General features: G+C 34.0%; 1 protein-coding gene across 11 annotated transcripts in view; it reads right to left on the bottom strand.

Annotated features, from left to right (window-relative positions):
• Window positions 1-23,437, bottom strand: part of mark3a (MAP/microtubule affinity-regulating kinase 3a) — a 40,193-nt gene extending 16,756 nt beyond the window's left edge. For 2 of the 11 annotated variants that reach the window (XM_051125769.1, XM_051125771.1), the window contains exons 1-9: window positions 22,791-23,437; window positions 19,575-19,766; window positions 18,745-18,798; window positions 6,301-6,349; window positions 4,251-4,316; window positions 4,092-4,162; window positions 1,971-2,027; window positions 626-862; window positions 430-549 (exon numbers count right to left, since the gene is read on the bottom strand). In XM_051125769.1, the coding sequence (XP_050981726.1) occupies window positions 430-549; window positions 626-862; window positions 1,971-2,027; window positions 4,092-4,162; window positions 4,251-4,316; window positions 6,301-6,349; window positions 18,745-18,798; window positions 19,575-19,766; window positions 22,791-22,844 (900 nt within the window). In that variant the 5' untranslated portion in view covers window positions 22,845-23,437. Of the gene's footprint in view, window positions 1-429; window positions 550-625; window positions 863-1,970; window positions 2,028-4,091; window positions 4,163-4,250; window positions 4,317-6,300; window positions 6,350-18,744; window positions 18,799-19,574; window positions 19,767-20,568; window positions 20,804-22,790 lie in introns of those variants that run through there. The other 9 variants (XM_051125776.1, XM_051125772.1, XM_051125775.1 and 6 more) reach the window with 7 other exon arrangements.
• Between the last annotated feature and the right edge of the window lie 717 nt (window positions 23,438-24,154).

The raw sequence follows: 24,154 nt of genomic DNA, 5'->3' as shown, positions 1-24,154 counted from the left end.
ATGTATTCTTGTGAAGGGAAAGCTAAATTTTAATTACACATTACTGATATTTATAATATCATTTGTGTTTATGGTCACTTTTTAATTAAATGCATCCATATAGAATAAAAGCGTCAATTAAAAAACAAAAAAAAACAACACCGAATAAAAGTATTAATTTTACACATTGCAAAATAAAAAAATAAAAAAATTTAATTTGTGTTCCGTGAGGGTGAGTAATTAATGATAGAATTTCAATTTCGGGGTGAACTATCCCTTTAATTTTAGGTCTGTATAATTATATAAATAGTGCATTTATCACTCAGCTCTGTCTTTAGTACAAAACAGGTGTTATGAAAAAATGCCTGACATGCTCTAATAAACGACAAAAAGGGGTGAAGACAGACAGATAGATGAATGACAGAGAGAGAGAGAGAGAGAGAGACTAACCTCTAACGTTCCTCTCTTGGCTGGGTTCAGGACCAGGAATCTCTTGAGAAGATTCTCACAATCAGTTGACATGTAAAAAGGGATCCTATATTTACCACGTAACACACGTTCACGCAGTTCCTGTGGAAAACACACACCAGTAAGTATACAGTGACACACACAAACACATATTAACACTGATAAAGTGAAGTGAAACCTTGAGATTCTGTCCATCGAAGGGCAGGGAGCCGCTGACCAGCGTATAGAGTATGACACCCAAACTCCACACGTCCACCTCCGGCCCGTCGTACTTCTTACCCTGAAAGAGCTCGGGAGCAGCGTAAGGGGGGCTGCCGCAAAACGTGTCCAGCTTATTTCCCACCATGAACTCGTTACTGAAGCCAAAGTCAGCTATCTTAATGTTCATATCAGCATCTAGCAGCAGGTTTTCAGCCTGGGGAAACATACAGATCACTTTGATGATCTTTTCATCTTGTTTGTAATTTCTACGGCTGCCCTCGACTAACGATTTTCCTGGTTGTTCATTTTAAGCAATTAGTCGACTAATCGCTCATTTATCAATAAACCATTTAAATCATAATAATGAGACTTTAATTGCCTACATAGCCTAATAAGCGCTAAAGCGTACGCATAAAGTTTGCCACAGTGCACCGGCAGGTGTAATGATTATGAATGTGTCGTATGAATGTAAACTAGTGCCTTCTTCGTTTTCGGCTTAAGAGACGAAGTCGGCGACACAGAATCGTCATCTTCGCAGTTGTAGATGTGCCTGTATGCATGTTTCATATGGATTACATAATCTGAGAATATTTGTTTTTCCATTTGAAATGGTTAATTTGAAAGTAGACATTTCGCTCTCTATAGACATATTTTTTATGTCTGTAACTCAAGTAACAGTTTCAGTTAATTTTTTTGACGCACTTAAGTTCACAGAGACCGAGACTGCAGAAAGCGCATCCTGTTTTCTTTCATTATTTTACAAAAGCACAATGTTTTGTTGTTATTGTGAGTGCACATAAATAAACGTAGAGTCTTTACAGATTCGAAAGATGTATTGCTCTTATCTATATGACCAAAAATGACTTGACCAAAAATGATTTTAAGAGCAAGTGACCGCACCGACACCTCAGCTTCCACACTTGAATAGCGGCATTTTTCTAGGTTAACAATAGATTGAGCGGCCATGTAAAGTTGCTACTACTTACATATTTCAGATGATAACCCATATTTGAGGTTGATGAATGATAGGTCAGCGTTTGAATGTCCTGCCCGATGTATTACCAAATAGACCGGCCAGTAACAATCTGTGATTTTGCGTGATTTTGCCACTTCATGTGGATTGTTTTTTTGTTTTTTTTTAATGCAAATAAGCGATTAATAAAATTTTGGTCGACTATGCATCTTCTCATCAACTTACAGTTACTCGACTATTATGGGCAGCCCTAGTATTTTCCATACATGTGCACTTTAATACAATCATACATGTCATATCCTTGTTGTCATAGTTTTTGCACAAAGAAAACAAAACCGTAACTTCTTACCTTCAAGTCTCGGTGAACTATGTGTTTTTGGTGACAATACTGCACAGCTGACACAATCTGTAAAAAAACAAGTCCAAAAGGATTGAGATAATTGAATATATCTATTCAACCAGTTTTTTGCCTTTAAATGTTATTTAAATAACTAATAACATTATTAAAATATTGTTTTGATAAGCATGGTAGAACACTGAGATGACAGTCTTGCAGAAGGAACCACAGATGTCAAAAAGAGGATTTAAGGTGATGCCATTTTTGTTCTTTAAATATGCAGAGACAACCTAAAGTGGCTGTGAGTGAATAATGGAACAATTTTTATAATAAGAAATTTTATTTTATTATGAAGTACAGTTCAAAAGTTTGGGGTCAGTAAAGACTGTAAAATAAAGTAACACTTTTACTCAGCAAGGATAATAATAATAAATTAAATTGATCAATAAATTGATCAAAAGTGACAGTAAAGACATTTATAAAGATTCTATATCAAATAAATGTCATTTCTTTACTTTCTATTAATCCAACAAACATAAAAAAAAAAAAATGTAAAAAAAAAAATTAAAATATTAGAATGACATATTAGAATGATTTCTGAAGGATCATGTGACACTGAAAACTGGAGTAATGATGCTGAAAATTCAGTTTTGCATCACAGGAATAAAAATATTTACATAGAGAAAAATGAAAGCCTGTTTCCACTACTGAATAATAAAAAAAGAAACAACTTTTTTTCTCAGAATTGCATGACATAAACTCATAATTGCAAGTCATAAAGTCAGAATTGCAAGATAAAAACTCACAATTCAGATTTTTTTTTTAGCAATTCTGATATTTTTCTTGCAAGTACGAGTTTATATCTCACAATTCTGTCTTTCTTTCCTCAGAACTGTGATATAAACTCACAATTGCAAGGTATACAGTTAGAATTAAAAAAAAAAAAAAAAAAAAGAACCGGCTTTACTGACTAAACGTGCATGATAATAGCATGCGATTTATCGTGCAGCCCTACTTACAATTCAGATTTTTTTTCTCAGAACTGTGATATAAACTCGCAGTTGCAAGTTATAAAGTCAGAATTGCGAGATTAAAAGTTACGAAGTCTAATTTAGAGGGGGAAAAAAGACCTATATGTTCTCACAATGTTTAGTTTATTTTTCAGAACTGTTAGATTTATATCATGCAATTCTGAGAAAAAAAAAAGTCTGAATTGTGAGTTTGCATCATGTAATTCTGAGAAATGTAAGATAAAACATTGCAATTACATTTTTTATTCATTGGTGGACATGGGCTTCGATAGAAAACATTTTAAATTGTACAAATATCTTACAATAATAATGTTTTTATTGCCTTTTTGAAATAAATGCAGCATTGGTAAGCACAAAAGACTTATTTCAAATTAAAATCAAACCAGTCCCAAACTTTTTTGTTTTTGTTTTTCTAGGCCACTAGCTGCAGCGCTAACATTCAAAAAAATAAGGGCACAGAAATTACACACTTCACCTACACATTAACCTAAACGTACCTTTTGTACTGGCAAAACTGTAACTACTTCAGCTATTGATTACCTAATATTAAAGAATAAAATAAAAAACAATGTGGAAAATGTATTGACGCTCACATCCAATCAGATGTAGTGACGCATATATATTACTAAATACATTTCAGGAAAAGGACATTGGTCCAGGCCAAGCTTCTCATGGGTTGTCGACTCACATTAATAGCTTTTTTCCAAAATTCAATAGTTTGCATTGATTGCCCAGACTCAACCCTGCTGATAATGACTAACCGCTCTATCCCCAGTTAAAGTATGACGTAACACTACGAGCAACAAATGCGCTCTAAGTGCAGATAATATGGCAACATTACTTTTACTGCATTCCTACTTAATGTCAGTGTCATTATTAGTGCAGTGACATTGAGTAACCTCACACAGCTTACTTGTGTTAAAGGGCTCTTGTCAGATTTAATGTAACAACGGTCAAGACATGTGGGTTTAATAGACTGGGGTCATTGCTGGACATAACAGCCTTGAGGCAGATGAACTCATGTAAACTCACACCGACTAGAAAACCAATCACAGTGTGTGTGTGCCGAACATGCTGAAAGACAACAGTAAGAGAACTGCACCTGTCTAAATTTAGCTCTGGCCTCTTTCTCTTTCATCCTTCCATGAGCCACTAGGTAGTCAAACACCTCACCTGCATGAGACACAGAGCACAGAGGTCAAAGATAAACACTCAGGGAAGATAAGGACACAAAATGAAACTCACAATCGCTCACACTTACCTCCACTGGCATACTCCATTACAAGAAACAGTGTCTTCTCTGTCTCTATCACCTCAAACAGTTTGACTATAAAGAGAGAAACAGGCAATTATAGAGAAGTGAGAAATCAGAGGAGAAAATCTTGAGATCTTTAAGAAATGTAAAAAAGTTAAGTTATACTAAAACACTGATCTAAATAACTAGGCATATGAATATGGCAATCCTTTAATACCATGGTATACCTTAAAATACCATGATGATATCAACTGCTACATCGCCGTTTTATAAGAGCACAATGATTTTTTTGTAAAAGATTATCACTTGTCTCACTCTCATGAGTTTTATTTTTCCATCTTTTTGGAAGTCATTTCTTATTTATAAATCTTTTTCCTCTGTACATTTAAAAGTGTGTTCCAGGTCTTCCCATTTTGTTTAATGTCTGTCTGTCGTGAAACGCCAAGCAGCTCTCTCATGCTCTACCACCGACATGTCTAAATATAGGCTGGTGATACATAAAGCCCCTCTGTGTGAAGACATGACGACGAGTCTGCCTCTGATAATCATTATGCTGTTTGCAAACAGGAACTGACAACAAATGTGAGAGAATCAATTAAACTACACGAGAGGAACATTATCCAAGCTACTACTTATGGGCTGTTGTACCAATTCAAAAAGGGGGAAGCAGAAACAAGTGAGCCCTTGTTATTTTGGTATTACTGACATATTTTATGTTTTTAATAATACATTAAATTTGTTTTTATTTTTATATTTTTAGTTATCATCTTTAAATTTGAGTCATTAGTGTTTTGTGTTTGACATTTTTATTCATTTCTTTTTTTTTTTTTTTTTTTTTTATTTAGTTTCAGTTTAGTATTAATAATTTTAGTACTTCACCTTAAACATTTTTTTTTCAGTTAGTGGCCAATGCATGATTTTTCATTTTAATTTAGATTAATATTAATTTAAATATTAAGTATTCGTTTTTCAACTAATACTTCATTTGATTTCATTTTATTTTTAATGCAATTAACCAAAATGTTTATAGATACAGTTTTAGTTATTTTATTTCCGTTTTAATTCTGTTAATAAAAAAAGTTTTTAATTATATCTTAACACGTTTAAATAAAACTTAACTAAAACTGTAACTAAAAACATTGTTAACAGAATTAAAACTGAAATAAAAAAAAAACGTAAAAAGTTTTAGTAAATAAGCTTTATTTTATTTCAGTTTTAATTCATTAAACAAAAATGTTTTTAGTTAACAACAGTTTGTTATTTTAAGTTTTAAACCAATTAACAAAAATGTAATCTGTTATAGTTTTAATTAACAACAGTTTTCGTTATTTCATTTCATTTTTAATTCTATTAACAAAAATGTTTTTAGTTACAACATTTTTTTTTATTATTTATTTAAGTTTTGATTCAATTACCAAAAATGTTTTTAGTTATAGTTTTAGTTAACAACAGTTTATTTTTTACAATTTAGTTTTAATTCAGTTCAACTTTTTTTAGTTAGTTTTAGTTATCAACTAAAAATATGCAGAGACATTTTATTTCAATTTTAATCCAATTAACAAAAATGTTTTGTTATAGTTTCAGTTAACAGTTTTTTTTTATTATTTTATTTCAGTTTAAATTCAATTAATAAAAATGTTTTAGTTATAGTTTCAACTACCAGGTTTTATTTATTTTATTTCAGCTTTAATTCAACTAGCAAAAAATGTTTTTAGTTATAGTTTTAGTTAACAACAGTTTTAGTCATTTTATTTCAGCTTTAAAGGGAACCCTGGGTATAATGACTTGTATGGCTTTATATAATGTTCAATTTACAAAAATTGTTTTAGTTATAGTTTTACTAAACAAGTTTTAATTTTATTTGAGTTTTAATTCAATAAACATTTTTAGTCACTTTTTCAACTTAACTTTTTCAACTTGCTTCAATCTATTATTTTTTTGTTATAGTTTTAGTTAACAGTTTTATTATTTTATTTTAGTTTTAATTCAATTAACAAAAATGTATTTAGTTGTAATTTTAGTTAACACTTGTGTGTCTGCATATAAACATGCTTACCAATATTCGGGTGGTTTAAATTCTTCATGATTGTGACTTCTCTGGAAAGCTGTTGAAGAGAAGATCATAATTTAATGTAATCAACATGTCACAATGAATTGTTAAACAAAAGCTTTTCACTATCTTTCAGCATCAACATGAAACAGGAAGCTAAGTCCAGCTGCACTGTGTCACTGTCATAGTGAACAGAGTGCTTTCTTTTCAGTGGAAACAAGCGTTAAGTGCTATTCATTATTGATCTCTCTCTAAAAAAAAAAAAAAAAAAGGGCTGAATCCTCCTATCTCAATGGAATGGAAGAGTCATGCATCTTTAATAGCGCTATAGTAGGCAGACTGTGTTCCTGAGCTGTTAGCACATACTGCTTTCCACGTCCCGCTCTCACAAGTTTAGCTGTAGCTTCAGTGCGAAAGACGCGGTGGTGCGATTTTGGACCGCAGGGAAACACTTTCAGTACATCATAAACCCAATCCAATTCTCACCACACTGCATTCTGTGAGTTATACACACTCATAACTGCTTTCTGTAACAAGTAACTATGAAACACTGAGGCCACTGCAGAACTATATAAGCAAGAACAATATGTACATTTCGATACAAACTCAGATATCACCTTACTTCCCCAGCTGAATAATCTTTGTACACGACAACTACTTTATATTACAATTTTAAATACGCAAATGAGGCATTATTAATTAGATATGCACAAACATGCATACATTTCCAGAACAGAAACCTGAACACTGGATAAAGGCAGGTACAGAATTGTTGTTTGAATCAAATGAGAGGATTTTGCAAATAGGATTTTGAATATCTCTTTTTACCACTCTATAAATCAGAAAATACTGTCAACAGACAGAATAAAAAGTGTTTTTAGGAAAGAAGTATATACACTACCGTTCAAAAGTTTGGGGTCAGTAAGACTTGTAATAGTCTTTAAAGAAGTCTCTTATGCTCATCAAGGCTGCATTTATTTGATTAAAAATATAGAAAAAAAACAGTAATATTGCAAAATGTTTTTACAACATAAAATAATGTTTTTTATTTTAACATACTTAAAATAGAATTTATTCCTGTGATGAAAAGCTGAATTTTTAATCAGCTGTTACTCCAGTCTTAAGTGTCACATGACCCTTCAGAAATCATTCTAATATGCGGATTTATTATTAGAATGATCAATGTTGGATAATATCAACAGTTGTGCTGCCAAATATTTTTTGGAACCTGTGATTTTTTTTTTTTTTTTTTTTCAGGATTCTTTCATGAATAACAAGTTTAAAAAGTACAGTGTTTATTTAAAATATAAATATTTTATAACAATGTAAATTATTTATTTATTATTAACTTTTAATAAACTTTTAATTAACTTTTAATTATTAACTTAATACATCCTTGGTGAATAAAAGTATTAATGTCTTAAAAAAAAAAAAAAGAAAAAAGAAAAAGAAACAATAAAAATGTACTGACCCCAAACTTTTGAATGGTAGTGCATATAAATTAGGGAAATGATATAGGAACAGACCAAAAAAAAATTCACAATTGGAATAAAACTGAAAAGTTTGGTGAATATAATGAATATATATTCTGGCTCAGTGCATGAGGAAAAACTCATTTTGAGAAAACAGCCTTCATGTATTGCAATTGAAATCCACAGATGCATATAAATGTGTATGCTGGTTGCGCTCTTTTCACTAGTCAAAAAGAAGGCAAAACATGCCAAAATCTCAAATTCACCAGTGCATGACAAAAACTATGATTTTGCCTGTAGTGTCTTGCCTTAATCTGAAGTCCGTGAAAATACTTGTGACAGGTAAAAGAAATGTTCCAGGTTCAATACAAGTTCATCTTTAATATCAGGGAAAATAATCCGGACTCACCCATAAATTTCTAAAAAAAAATAAGCAGATGTCATACAGTAACACATTTTCAATTCAATTTCAAGTCTACAGACAAGATATGGCCAAGCAGACATGTGCTCATGTTTTTGTACAAGGACTTAGACGAGGTCAGTTAAGAAAATTATTGTTATTATTTCTCAGGCACAAAATCATATTTCTATTCAGCAAGGATGCATTAAACTGACTACAAGTGACAGTAAAGATATTTATAATATTACAAAAGATTTCTATTTCAAATAAATGTTCAAATAAATACATTTAAATGACAAATTAGCATGTCAAAACATATTACAATTATTTACAATTGTTCTATATAAAATGTATTAATACTTTATAATATTATTGTTTTTTTCTGATTAAATAAATGCGATTCTTTCAAAAATATGGTACTACAAAAATTTTTACCAACCACTGACTGACCTTAAATGACTAAAACTAACACAATTTTTGCAATTTTGGCTACATTTTAAATAAGACAAAGTCTTTAGAAAATATTAAGGTTATAAAGGATTAGTTCACTTTAAGAATAAAAATTTCCTGATAATTTACCCCATGTCATCCTACATTTTCATGTATTTTTTTTTCTTCAGTTGCAAAGAAATTAAACATTCTAGGATTTTTCTCCATATAGTGGACTTCAATGTGGATCAACGTGTTAAAGGTCTGAAGTTTTAATTAGGGACGTGCAACAGCGATCAAGTACTCTGCCGTGACAGCAATAATCGATCATGGAAATGATTATCGTGGAATTTTTTTTTTCCCTAATTGGTTGTAGCAGCACTTTGTGCAGCACCCTGAGCTCTAATTGTTTAGCATGCAGTCCAAAACATCGACGTGAGAAGAGAGAGATGCAAGGCTTCGAAGTCACATAGTGATGTCTGGGTTAGCAACAAGCATATCTACTTAATCCATTAGAATGAGATGGGATATTAACATTTAACAAGCCCAATACTGACTGAGTTTGAGATGGTCATATTACTTTTAGATTTAAAAAAATAATAATAAAAAAATACTGATGTTAAAATAATGCAGCAGTGCTTTTTAGCCATATTTGTTCAACAGTATGCATACTTCCATTTCAGCTGTTTTTGTCACTCTTGGGATTCGTTGGGATGCTCAAATGCAATGTCAGATATTGACAGTTATCTGAGACGGTCATATTGCTTTTAGACATTTCTTTCTTCTTTTTTTTTTTAAATACTGATGTTATAATAACGCAGCAGTGCTTTTCCCGTCATATTTGTTCAACAATAGGTATAATTCAGTTTGTATGGTTCCGAAAACATGCAGGCGATTTATAGAATCACTTGATGTAGATGAAAATATAGCACAAATCTGCCATAAACATTTATAATTGTTAACTTTATAGAAATCTATAGTAAACTCTGTCCTTGCCCATGTTTTAGCGCACTGTTATGAAAGCGCATCACTGCAGGAACTCGCTCTCTCGCTCACTCTCTCTCTAGCACGTAACTTAAAGTTTACTGGCATTTGCATTCTTCTGTGCAGATACAGGTTGTAATGTTACCAAGTTGTCTGATTAATATCATAGGATGAGTCATAGAATGGGCTTCAGTTTATTGGCATAAAGTCACTCTTCACCTCAGGCAGCCATTACTTTTTAGATGCTTCTTTATTAATAACACTGCTGCATCATAATTATAATCTAACTGTGACCTAATCATGTGTTCATGTTTTCATGTCATATTTTTATTTTTAACATTCATTTTCTTAACAGTCTTCAGAGTTTTTTTTCATTATATCCATTATGACCATGCCCCGCCCCACCCCGATTACTCAATTAATCGTTGTTGAAACCTATCGATGATCGAAATGAGAAATTTAACAAAATGCCCATCCCTAGTTTCAATGCTGTTTCAAAGGGCTCTACACGATCCCAGTCGAGGAATAAGCATCTCATCTAGCGACACGATCTGTCATTTTTCTTTAAAATAAATAAATAAATTAAATAATAAAAACACATTTTAACTACAAATGCTCATCTCGCACTAGCTTGACCTCACACATTATGTAAACACATTGGAAAGGTCACTCGTGACGTAGGTGGAAGTACCGACCCAGTGTTCACTAAGTGAACGTGCAAAGAAAGTTAAACACGCTTTACAGGAAAAGGTAAAACAACGACATTGGACAAATTTGCAGTTGGAAAAGAAAATGAGATGGAGTTTTTCGTCCTACCCTACCTTTTTTAACCAAAGTACACAGACGAAGAACTAACCACACATGACCTTTCCAACATGATTAGGTAATGCGTGAAATCACGGACGTGGCTAGTGCAAGATGAACATTTGTGGTTAAAAAGTATATACATTTTTATTTTTCTAAGAAAATAAAATATCGTTTTGCTAGATAAAACCCTTATTCCTTGGCTGAGATTTTGTAAAGCCCTTTGAAGCTGCAATGAAACTGCAGTTTGGACCTTCACCCTATATGGAGAGGAACACTGTAATGTTTTCCTTAATTTCTTTTTGACTAAAGAAAGAGATATGGACATCTTGGATAACACGGGGGGTGAATAAATTATCAGGAAATTTTTATTGTGGAAGTGAACTAATCATTAAAACTGCTTACAAATACACTGTCAGCAAAATTATTTTGAAAATATAAATATTCAATATATCATCCAGCCCCAACACTAACATTTCAAAAGTCCCATGATCACAGCTCTCTGAATACAGCAAACTCCCCATGATAAGAGAAGTAAATATAAAAGGGAGAGAGAAAGACGGGAGGGGAAAACTTTCCAAGATGCAAATCAATAATGAATTGTCTCTGTACTATCAGCCTAAAAGTTTGGTGAAGCACAGAGAGGTCTGGGAAAGGCCAGATAAGACTCTGCGTCTATTGATTTATAACACATGACTCCACGATGCCATTCTGTTCTCACTCTGTAGTTTGTCATTAGACAGAGGTGCTGTCAAAATGTCTGAATCAATCAACAGCTTGATTAAAATCCATTCAGATCTGTTGATCAAGACAAAAACAATGCTTTCTTAAAATATTTAAGATAAAGGAATTATGGCAACACTTTATAATAAGGTGTCACTTGTTAACATTAGTTAACGTATTAACTAACATGAACGAATAATGAACAATACATTACACTATTTATTAATCCATGTTAATGTTGGTTAATAAAAATACAGTCGTTCATTGTTTGTTCATGTTAGTTCACAGTGCATTATCTAAGGTTAACAAACACAACTTATGATTTTACTAATGCATGTGTAAATGCTGAAATTAACATTAACCAAGAATAATAAATGCTGTAGAAGTATTGCTCAATCTTAGTTCATGTTACCTAATGTAGTTAACTAATACACCTTATGTAAAGTGTTACCAGAATCATTACACAGGAAATAAAAAAAGGAGAATATCTAAAAAGCCACGCATAAATAAGTCCAAAAATGCTTCATTTTACATGATAACCTTTCTTTCACATCATGTTTTTATTCCAGTTTCAAATGAATGCAAATCAACTTCCAATTTGTATTTTTCACATAATTGTCTGTTTTTCTAAAGATTTTCTTCCGTCTCTCTCAGCTCTCACACTCTCTCTCTCCCTTCAGTGCACCATCTTAACGCCTCTGTGATGACTAAAAAACACCAGTCCACAGCAGAACATCTCACTTCAGTCGAGGGACCAGACCTAGTGTGGAGCTCAAACGCCCACGGGTAATTACACAACCTCCAAATCACAACAACACACATGCACAATCATGTGGACACGTGCTAGAGTAACATAACCTGGAATTCCTAAAAACATCAGTGAAAGCTCCACTGCTTCAACAGCAAAAGAAGAGAAGATGTAGAAACAGACTGAAACAGAAGGCACACATACTTAAGATGGTGATATAATTTCTAAGGCTGTCACGACTCCTCCGTTATATTAGAGTACTCTATTTAAAAAAAAAAATCCTTAATTGCATTTCGCCTGTGTTGATTAACCAGCAAAATATTGGAAGTGGACCATTTCCATCATGAAGAAGTGTCCAAATACTAAAGATTAAGTGGACATTTGAATTAAATGTTGTTTAGTCAATATTAAACAAGGATTAAATTGCGCTGTAAAGAGTAAAAACAATCACCAGGCCACTGGCGCCCACTGCAGTCATTTGATATAACAGATAATGTACATAAGTTATGATTATATTGTTTTATTACATTATGTATTTTAAATTTTGTTCAATAAAACCATATGATTAGTTGCTTTCGATATTTTATTTGAACCAATTATTATTTCCCTCATTGATATCATATATGCATGTTAAGTCATTTTAAAGTCTATTGTTCACTTAGGTGTATTTTTTATTACCACAATAAATATCTGATTATTTGGTTAATCATCAGAAAAAAATAAAAAATAAATAAAATAGACCAATAACTCGATTGCCAAAATAATTATTAGTGACAAGGCTAATAATTTCTGCACACCTTGGTTTGCTGGTCTATTTTTATTACCACAAAAATTATATGAATACATGATTAATCACCAGAATAATCAGCCAATTACTCGATTACCAAAATAATTGTTAGTGACAGCGCTAATAATTTCTGCTCACCTTGGTTCGCCGAGGTCTATTTTTATTACCACGAAAACTATCCGATTACTTGATTAATCATCAGAATTAAATCAACCTATAACTCGATTACCACAATAATCGCTAGTGACAACGGCAATAACTTCTGCTCTCCTGGGTTCGCTGAAGTCTATTTTTATTACTCTAAAATGATCTGACTACTTGATTAATCATCAGAATAATCGACCAATTACTCAATTACTAAAATAATCATTAGTGACAACGCTAATAATTTTTGTCCACCTTCACGCTATTCAGAAACAATGCTGTTATTAACTAAAACTAGTAAAAATTGATTTAATAATTTAAAACAAAGCTGAAATAAACGGTTAAAAAAAAGGATGAAAAACATGCACTTAAATGACAATCAAAATACCCATGCTACTGAAATGACTTAAAAAAAAAAATATATATAAAATTTTAAAATTTAAGTTTATAAAATTAATAAAATGAAATGCTAAATAAAAAATAAAAATAAAAAAGACAAAAGCCTACAGAAAAAAATATATATATTAAAAAAAGTAAAATACAAACTGAAACAATTCAAAATATTAATAAATACTGTAACAGTATACATTTTGTAATAATACTGTTTATTTTTTACTGAAATAATCAAAATTTTCAACCTACTACAAAATGTGGCCATGTATGAAGCTCCTTCAATTATATGACTAAATATTTATTTATTCTGAGTGTTTATAGTAATATCATTGTATTTGGCATTGCTTTTTTATCATTTATGTTTTTGAAGCCACTTTTGATTAAGAAATGAACTTCACTGGCTTGATACTAAATAACACTGCACCAACTGTGACTTTCCTGCATTTTGAAGTTGCCATCTGTATCTTTTCAGGTGTTATTTACAGCTATCATGAGAACGGAAAAGAATAAGCGTCGTCATGATGTTATTTTCCTCAGCTCTAGTTCATTAGTCACATCATATTTTCAGAAGAGCTTTAAAACAACCTGGCAGCAAAACCAAGACCTGTTTGGTTCAATTCACTAATGTAAGCTATTGTATAAACAGGACTATTTGAGTCACATTTTTAGTAAATAGTCATCAATCTCAAACACTGTGTAGAAGCAGCCAATGAGCTAATTTAAAAATTAAATAAACAACTTTCCCAAAACCTTTGAACAGTGTATTTTCCTTAAAAAGATGTAAAATCATTTCATCGTTAGAACATAACATGTACCATAAAGGGCTATGAGAAAGAGAAAATGAAAGCGATGCTGATAATTAGAGCAAAAACATAGAAACCCAGAAAAGGGCCTGATTGGGCTGGTCTCTCATTATCGCGGTGCGTGAGTCACAGCCGTGTGTTGGCTGACGACCAGCAGGCCACAGAGAGAGGAGATACTCTGAATCCAAATCAATGGCGCTGTGGAAAAACTAATGGTGGCTGCGGCGAGCAGCTTCAAGCTAAAATTAGAGACGCGTCCTCGGCTTGTATATCTCAGAGCGAGTACTGATTAGCATTATCATTTGAATTCTTCTGATCATCTCATGCCCACATCTTTCTCGGCCTTTCATTTCACATTTATCACTCATATGTACACCTTCTACTCCACTCGTACGGGCTGTCATCAGACTGTTTGTGTCTCTGCCGGTTCTGGCCTTTATCTTCCACCTCATACCATTTTGAGGTCCCTCCAGTCTGTCACTTCACTGTCAGCCCACCCAAATGTCCATCTGTCCTTCCCCCTCATATCCTCTTCCTCCTCCTCTCTACATCTTGGCTGTTGTGAAGACTAATTGTGAATCCAAACTGTTCAGCATAACACTGTCATAACCAGGCACAATGCCATAAAGTGACAAGCAATAAAGGTTTGTGGAAATAAGGGCTTTTGTTCTAAACAACCACAACCGTGAAAAGCAACAAATGATGGGACAGAATGTTGACTTGATTTTTATTTCTCTGTTATCGGACTGGGTAATCACACTCATACTACTATCCCAGAGTTTCTACTAGAGCAGCAACATTAAGTAGGGCCCTATGATTTACGCAACGCGGAAAATGCGGAAACCAGTCATAAAAATGGAATTTACTGTATAACGCGGAATGTCACGGAATTTGCCAAATTTTGAATTAATAAATCAAAAGCAACTCAGTACACTAATGCGAAACGGACTAGTGTCTATGAATATTAAAGGGGTCATCGGATGCCCATTTTCCACTAGTTGATATAATTCTTTACAGTCTTAATGAAAAGTCTATAATATACTTTGGTTAAAAATTCTCAATGGTTGTGTAAAACAACACCCTTTTCACCTTGCCATAATCAGCTCTGCAAATAATCATCTCATTCTGGTCGAGGCTGCTTTAAATGCAAATGAGCTCTGCTCACCCCGCGCCTCTCTTCTCTCTGTGGAGTGACGAGCCGGTTTACTTTAGCCGCGTTTAGCCACTAAACTTGCTAACTAGCACTTTATTAGGAAAGGTGATCGCAAAGATTCATAAAAAAACCTTTTACTCACGTCTACTGTAAGTGAAGCTGGATCACAAATGATTCGCGCGAACATAGATGGATATATGTAGATCGGGAGCCGCTTTCCCTTCACAAACAAACGTAATCCACTGCATCTTCAGCGGCTCAGATGTCAGGAGTAAATGACGACCACTACATTCATTATTACATCCAGCAACACAACACCTCAATCGCTCAATCGGAGATATTCTTGTCTAACTTACATCCCTGCTCCAGCATCGAAGCAAAGAGGTCGGACTATTACATCTGATCTGAGGTAAGACGCTCATGTCAATCAACTATTGTGGGAGTGTCCTCTGTCTGTGTGACGCCACAACGACAGGCATCTGAGAACAGCTCGATTTGAAAAAGGGGATATTATTTTTACAGATTAATTAAAAACCACTGCGTGGATTTTTATCACTATAGAGTAGATTTGTACATACACTGCCAACACACATTAATGTTCAAACAACATGAAAAAGTGAACTTAGCATCCGATGACCCTTAAAAATACTATTTAAATATGAATCCTGCATGTTCTGCGTGTCTCTGTGTGAATGAATGGTGCAGACACGCTGTTTCTTTAATACACACATACTGAAGCGTGCATGACGCATCAAGCTCAATATATGAGTTTGTTTGTTTGTTTGTTTTTAATGCCACGCCAGCTTCTGTGGCTATTTTCATGGTGAGAAAAAAAAAAAGAGACTAATATCAGGTTTTTAGTTCATTTTCGCTAAAAACTCTAAAACTGTATTTGGCTTAACTATTAAAATTCTCTTTAAAAAGAGTTAACTGAACACAGGGTTAAACTCTTTATACAAGTACATAAACACAATCTCTAGAACTGCCCTAGGAGTCACTTCAGATACGAACAGAAACTTAAAGGTCTTTACAGCAACCTGTCAAAATAAAAGTTCAGCTCAACTGAAAGAAACTGTGACAGAAATATATTACTGAATATAATGAGTGTAATAAAAAGTTCATTTTACTTTAATAAAATCAATTATTTAGAGATGCTTTTGATTATTATTTTAATGAAACCATTAAAATGAAACCCAGAAATCTAATAGAAAACAGAACATGGTTAAAACTAAATATTTAACTTGTTTCATAGGGCCATAATTTATTTTTGATAAACCTTGAATAAACTGCTGTTAAAATGTGTAAGTTTCATGATTTTAATAAATTAGATGTTTTTTTTATTAATAAAATGTACTTTAACCATTAAAATAGAAGCCAGAAAAATTTAAACTGACCAAAAAAAAAAAAAAAAAAAAAAAAAAAAAAAAAAAAAAAAAAAAAATCAAATGGATTTTAAAGGGCCCTAATTAAGGTACGGTCATATTTACCATTGCTCAGCAAATTTTCACAGGCAAAATCTTGTCATTTCAATAGGAATCCACACAAATGGAAATTTTATGTGATGCTATAAGATTTCACATTAGATTCAGCTGAACATTTAATTCACCGTACTGACTAACAGAAAGCTGCTTGGTTTGAAAATGACGTGTGCGTGAGCTGTGATTCATACGTCGCTTCACTACTGACAACAGACAATTGCGTTTCTTTCCTCACAATTTCGCCAATGTGATCGCAATATTAGAAACGGGAATTTCCAGCATTTCCAGTTCTTTAATGACTAATAAGATTTTATTTAACAAATTTAATATGCTCATTTAAAGTTTGACAATGACTTACGCTTTAGAGAGAGTAGAAAGCCACTTCAAACTGAGTCAAACATATCTCATGAGACTCATTCACAAGTCCTTTCGGTTTGCTAAAAAAAGACATCGCTTATAAGAATCACTAGTTTATGAATCAGACTACCCTGGTCAACTGTATGACTGCTGTTGCGTACAATCGGCAAGAACAATCCAACAATGTCGAAATATAGATTTACCAATACTGAGTCGGTAACAGCATCACAGAGAATGGTTTATAGTTTAACATGGTTTCTGGGTCATAAAAGTGGAAGAATGCATATATTACAAGAATAGTTCAACTAAAAATGAAACTTTCTCACGCATGAGAACCAATGAGGGTAGTTCTCACATCAGTCAAATACAACTGAGATACTGTTTACCATATGATGTGCACTATAACTGTTGATTAATGTTTTTATGTGAATAAAAGTCTAAATAAAATCTGTTCACCATAGAAGACTTATTAAACCGCTCGATTTAACTACTTTTGTTGTGACGTCTTAAGAATGTCCTTACTGGCTTTCTTGGCCTTGAATGCTCTCAGATTTCAAAAATATCTTAATTTGTGTTCTGAAGATGAACAAAGGTTTTGCGGGTTTGGAACAACATGAGAGTGACAGAATGACAGAATTTTAATTTTTGCTTGAACTATCCCTTTAAGTGAACAAAATGTCACAAGAATGCAAGTTGTCTGTGCCGTATCAACTGCATTACCAAATTACAGCATTTGCTCTCTCTAAATTCCCTTACAGCTTTGAACACATTCAGAAATAAACCCTTCCAAACACAAGGTTGCAAATGCGCAGGTGTGGCAAGCTGTTCTCAGCGGAGAGCGGCTTGAGTGGCGGCGCTGCCTGCAGTAGGTGGGCAGAGTATTGCAGCACAGCTGGTGTACTTCAGTATTTGAGCTCAGAGTGTGAAGGTTACTGCTGGAGGAGCTTCTGTTTGAATAGACTTCTCATAATGATGGGTGACTGAGAACGCCAGCTGAAAGGATGTTCCATTTCTACTACACAAGCTTTTGATAAATGCTCTGCATAGCACAGAAGATCAGCACTGCAGTCAGCATTCAGTTTAAAAATTAGAGCCGACTGCCAACATTACCAATGAATCAGTATGGAACTGCACCGCTGCCAAACACAAAACTAACCAAGTAGCCAATACGCAATACCACACAGACTAAAACAATGTCTCAAAGTCACGAACTAACAGAGAACGACAATGTCAACTTCCTGTAGGTAAATGACACGACACTAGCAGCACTGAGAAAGAAAACCCCTGAATCATGACACAGTTTTACTTTCCAAATGCATAACACATAGACATTTGTGACCCTGGACCACAAAACCAGTCAAAATGGTCAGTTTATTGAAATTGAGATTTAAACATTTGTTAGGATAGGACAATATTTGACTGAGATGCAACTATTTGAAAATCTGGAATCTGAGGGTGCAAAAAAATAAAAAATAAAAAATATTGAGAAATCTAAAAATGTCTAAATGAAGTTCTTAGTAATGCATATTACTAATCAAAAAATAATTTTGATACATTTACGGTAGGGAATTTACAAAATGTCTTCATGGAACATGGTCTTTACTTAATATCCTAATGATTTTTGCCATAACAAAAAAAAAAATAAAATAAAATAAATAAATCTATAATTTTGACCCATACAATGTATTGTAGGCTATTGCTACAAATACACCCATACTACTTAAAATTGGTTTTGTGGTCCAGGGTCACATTTTAGTATTAAATGTAAATCTCACCTTTTGAAGACTTGTTGGATTTAACTGGGTTTTATCAATAATTTTTATTGCCACCTGAGAAAGACAAAAAAATGTGGAATTTTACAAAAATTGACAAAAACTAGCACCCTAAAATATTATTCAATTATATACACTACTGTTCAAAAGTTTGGGGTTAGTAAGTTTAATTTATTTGATAAAAAAAATAAATAACTAAATAAAATAAAATATATATATATATATATATATATATATATAAATAAAATACAGCTGTTTCTTAATTTAAAATCTTTTAAAATGTAATTGTAATATGTAATATTCGTGTGAGGCAAAGCAGAATTTTCAGCATCATTACTCCAGTCTTCAGTGTCACATGATCCTTTAGAAATCATTCTAATATGCTGATTTTCGGATCAGTTAAAAAAAATAAATAAATAAATCAGTTCAAAGTGTGATTTTTTTTTTCATGTTTCTTTGATGCATAAATCAAAAGAACTTTAATTTGAAACATAAATCTTTTGTAACATTGTAAGTGTTTTTACAGTCACTCTTGATCATTTTAATGTATCCTTGCACAGAAAAAAAAAAAACATCTTACTGGCCCCAAACTTTGGAATGACTGTCTATGTTTAAAATAAATAAATAAATAAACAACATGCAGGTTTTTAAAAAAGTAATCATGAGATCTTTCCAAAATAAATTTATCACACTGCTCAACTGTTTTACAAAGTTTTGCAATTCAAAAAATTCCAAAAGGAAACATGAAAGCAGAAAAGCTAATACATCTGCCTCTGGAAAACCCCCATAGCCCACTGTGTCAGGAAACACACTCATGAAGCCTGACTCCTCACCTCGCTTCCTGTGAGGATATGGCGAGCCAGTTTGACCTTGGCGAAGTTGCCCTTTCCAATGGTTTTTAGAAGTCGGTAATTCCCAATAAGAGGGTGCACATCGTCCAATCCCGAGCCAGAATTTCGGTTTCGACCACTCGACCTCACAGATCGAGAGGTCACCTCTCCTCGGCCATGACCATTCGTTGTGTGCTGTTAAATTGAAAACAAAACAAAAACGTATGTTACTGCATATTAGAATAAGCAGACATTATCTTGCCTACACATGGAAACTTAATTCCCAAAACTTTCCAATTTATAATTTCAGCCTTGCTCATTTTATCCCAGATTTGGCCCTCCAGGAATTTACCCAATTTCTGCCCAGTCATGTAAAGACCAGACTAGAAAGTTCACTAGAAATCACTAATATTGACTCTACCATACCGCGCCAGCGAGGTCCATTAGCACAGTCAAATCCATCAACACCCCTACAATGTATCTTTATTATCGCGCCATTGTCACAAATTATATTGCATCAAGAGTCATACACATTTGCATTCACCCTTTCTTTAACAATTGCCAAACGTTAAGCAAATCAAGTCTGAAAATCAAAAATAATACTATATACACATATATTGTGATTTAATTATGCTAACATTTTTCAAGGTCTCTTGTAACCTTGTGAGAGAACCTTTGCGCAACATACCCCAGGCTACAAATAACACTGAGACTAACTGAATTGTTCCATTCAGAGGTCATGAGTGCAACAGGATGACGTTTAGTACGTCGGTGAGTTTCATGTGCTACTAACACCTCTGTATGTAAGGCTATGCTGACACTGCGCTATACAATGTTCCCACTAAACCCTGCATATTGTCCCTGATGCCCCGACTTGACTGTTATCCACAAAGCTCTGCCTAATAGATTTATAAATCCACCAAGAGCTTCAAGCTTGATACAAAACATACAAAATGCATTAAAACGCACAGAGCAGTCCTGATTAAAGGTCACTTACGCTTATCGTTGCACGATGCTTCATATTAGATTGCGATCCTCTCATTTTTGTGTTGGCAAGCTGAATGGCATTGAACCAAACAGCCTTGTCTTTTCTGTTAGAAGAACTCATCAATACTCTCCCATCCACCAACACCGATACTGACGAGCTGCATCACTGCTGGAGTCTTTTTGACACCCAGTGTATGTGTGTGTGTGTGTGTGTGTGTGTGTGTGTGAGAGAGAGAGGGGCAGAGAGATTTTGGGATGGGTAGGGCAGAGTAGATGGGTGATTGATACCTCATTTGACTTTTTCAAAAGTGAGCAACAACTGTGCATTACAATATATAGATTCTTGTAAGGCATTATAAATATTAATAGATGTCAATAGAAAATCCACACAGAATAGCCTTCACACACTGAAGCATCTAGAGAGCCCTTTAACCTAATATATACAGAATATCAGTAAGCACACAATGTTCTCCTTTTTTTAAAAAAAGAGCAATTTATACATATTTAGAATGAGAGACAGAACAACAGAATGATAGAAGGAGATAGAATGATAAAACTATAGACATAAAACGAAAGAATAATAGAACAAATGAACAATAGAATGAACAACAGAACGATAAAACGACAGAGAATGCTAGATAGATGGAACAACAGAATGATAGAATTAACTACAGATAGAAAGAATGATAGAACGTTAGAGAACGATAGAATGACAGAATGAAAAAAAATTACAGACAGAACAATAGACAAAGATAGAATGATAGAACAAACAAACGATAGAACAATAAAACGATAGCTAGAATGACAGAACGAAATAATAGATAATAGATAGATAGAACAACAGAATGACAGATAGAATGATAGAATGACATAAAAATGATAAAATGACAGATAGACTGAACAATAGAATGATAGAACGATCGATAGACAGACAAATAGATATAGAATGAACAACAGAACGATAAAATGACAGAGATAGATAGATGGAACGATAGACAGAATGATAGATGGATGGAACGAATGAAAGAACTAAAGACAGAACAATAAAACAAACGACAGAATGATACAACTATAGCTAGAACGACAGACAGAATGATAGAACAGATAGACAGAAGGAGAGGAAAATAGAATGGCAGATGAATGAACAACAGAATGACAGGATGACAGAACGATAGATAGAACGACAGAAAGACAGAACAATAAATATATAGAACGATAAACAAAACAAACAATAAATAGAACGACAGAGAACAACAGACAGATAGACAGATAGATAGATAGATAGATAGATAGATAGATAGATAGATGTAATGACAGACTGATAGAACCTTACAACGATAGAAAAACTGACTGAACTGATTGATAGACAAACTGAAAAACGAATGATAGATACAGTGACAGCGATTGAAAGACAGGAGGAAACAGAAGGTCAGACAGAATCTACTGACAACTAAAGACAGAAGATAGAAAGAAATAAGAAAACAGACAGACTGATAGGAAACAGACAGATATAATGATAGCAAGACAGAACGACAGACAAATGGAATGACAGATAGACTAATAGAACGTTAGAACAACAGAGGATAGATACATTTGAATAATGATAGATAGACAGACAGATGAAGTGTCAAAGAGCGTAACCTAACGCCACATTATTTACAGGCACCTTTAAAAGGGGGACCTGCATTAGCGCGCGTGCTCATGTCACCTTCCCTCACTGCTGACGTATGAGCAGTAACCTATAGGACAGACTGACGCCAATGCGCAATATCTGCATCCTATCGGCGCATTAAACATGCAAACCCACGCACGGTCACTCACCAGCGTGCAGGACTTTAACTAATCAAGCATATGTTGCACTCACAAGCAGAAAAGCAGCCAAATTACCGATGCCCTGGACCCCATGCGTCACTTCAGCCTGGTGCCCCATCTGTCCGAAGACTGGCACAATACTGCTAATCCACTTAAAGCACACGGTCAGCACATAAAACACGATATGGGATGCGACACTGCCCTTAATTCGGAGGAAAATCAGCTTGAATGATTTCAGACGGCAGCATAATCGTTGTCTAGGTAGGCAGCTCTCTAGGTTTTGAGACACGGCCATAAACTGCGACGCGACTAGATCAAAATAACACACTCCTAAGTGATAAATCAACACAGGATTGAGTCAGTCTACAACAGTTAGCACTGATTATTAACCGTATGTTAGAGCACAAATGTGGTACTTACATTTTCAGCCTTCCGCTCGTTGACGGTGGGCAGGGGGGCTCTTGTTGTTGACATAGTGTTGATGGAAAGCTGCTTTTCCGGAATTACGATTTAAGCAGCAGGTTCTGCGGTGCAACGAAGGGGGAAATATCTATTTGATAGATTACACGCTTGGTCAATAGCATTGATTTGCTTCTAAAGCTGGTAACAAACTTGTTAAAAGTTTGGGAGAAATATTCCGGACGCTCGCTGACGTTACTGCGTTTAATCACCGATCGCAAGCCATCTAACAGATCCCAAAATAGCGAATGAGACCGGCTAACTTGTGCGCTGTTAAAAACATAATACTTTTAGCCCTGGCGTCGCTGTCTGCTTCATATTTCGGATGTCCGGTTCAAGTAAGAATAAAGAAAATTGCACTTCACGGGGCCTCCGCTGCGATCTCCCCCAAATACAATCTGCTCATCGAACGATCCTTCAGACGGACTGTCCGGTACATTCAGTGGTAACTGCAGCGGCGGGGTAGAGCGGGTGATCACAGGCGTCGGAGCCGCGGGGACGACGTGCTTGTTGACGGTTCCATTCCACCCGAACAGCCGCGTCCGTTGCCTCTCGTTCAAAGCGAGATCCAAGATGGCTGCCCAACAGCGCAGGAGTTTCGAGCCGAGCCCTGAGAGAGACAGAGGAAGTGAGGAAACAGACGGATCCCTGTGCTCATTGGAGAGTGTCGCATCCTTCAGGGATCTGTAGGTGTTCATATGGAAAAAAGAGGAAAACTTCGTCATACCATAACAACTGTGACACACCCTGTTCAATTGAAGTGCAATTTTACCATATATGGATTGCGTTATGTCAAACAAAGACGTTTTCAATTAACTAGTCAGTGTGCTTTTTTTAAAGGTGCACTTTTGAGAAATATAATTTAAAATATTATACAGTGACATTAGAGAAAAATAAATCAGTTTCCAGTTTTGGTCTACATGGAGCGGGTCGTAATTAGTGATTCTTTTGTTAAATGCCCTGCATTTTGCATGTATTTAGACAGGGACTTTAAAAATTACGAACACAAAATATTAAAGTTAAATTGATCAACATGAATAAAATTAATACTATGTGAAGTGTTTTGAAGTTTAGTTCTTCCACCTTAATGTTTAGTTTACAATAGTGGGTCATAAAATACGTATAAAATCAAGTAAACCAATGCATAAATACCTGAAACACAGACAAAAATAACATATACAGATTAGTGCTGTCAAATCGATTAATCTTGATTAATCGTCTCCGAAATATATTTATATGTATATATAAGTACACACACATGCATGTATATATTTACGAAATATATGTAATAGCCTGTCAAACGATTAATCACGATTAATCGCAAA

Source organism: Labeo rohita, chromosome 13 (genome assembly GCF_022985175.1).
Source record: "Labeo rohita strain BAU-BD-2019 chromosome 13, IGBB_LRoh.1.0, whole genome shotgun sequence".
Taxonomy (NCBI): domain Eukaryota; kingdom Metazoa; phylum Chordata; class Actinopteri; order Cypriniformes; family Cyprinidae; genus Labeo; species Labeo rohita.
The sequence above is the reverse complement of the archived record's forward strand: the minus strand, read 5'-3'. Positions and strand labels throughout refer to the sequence as shown.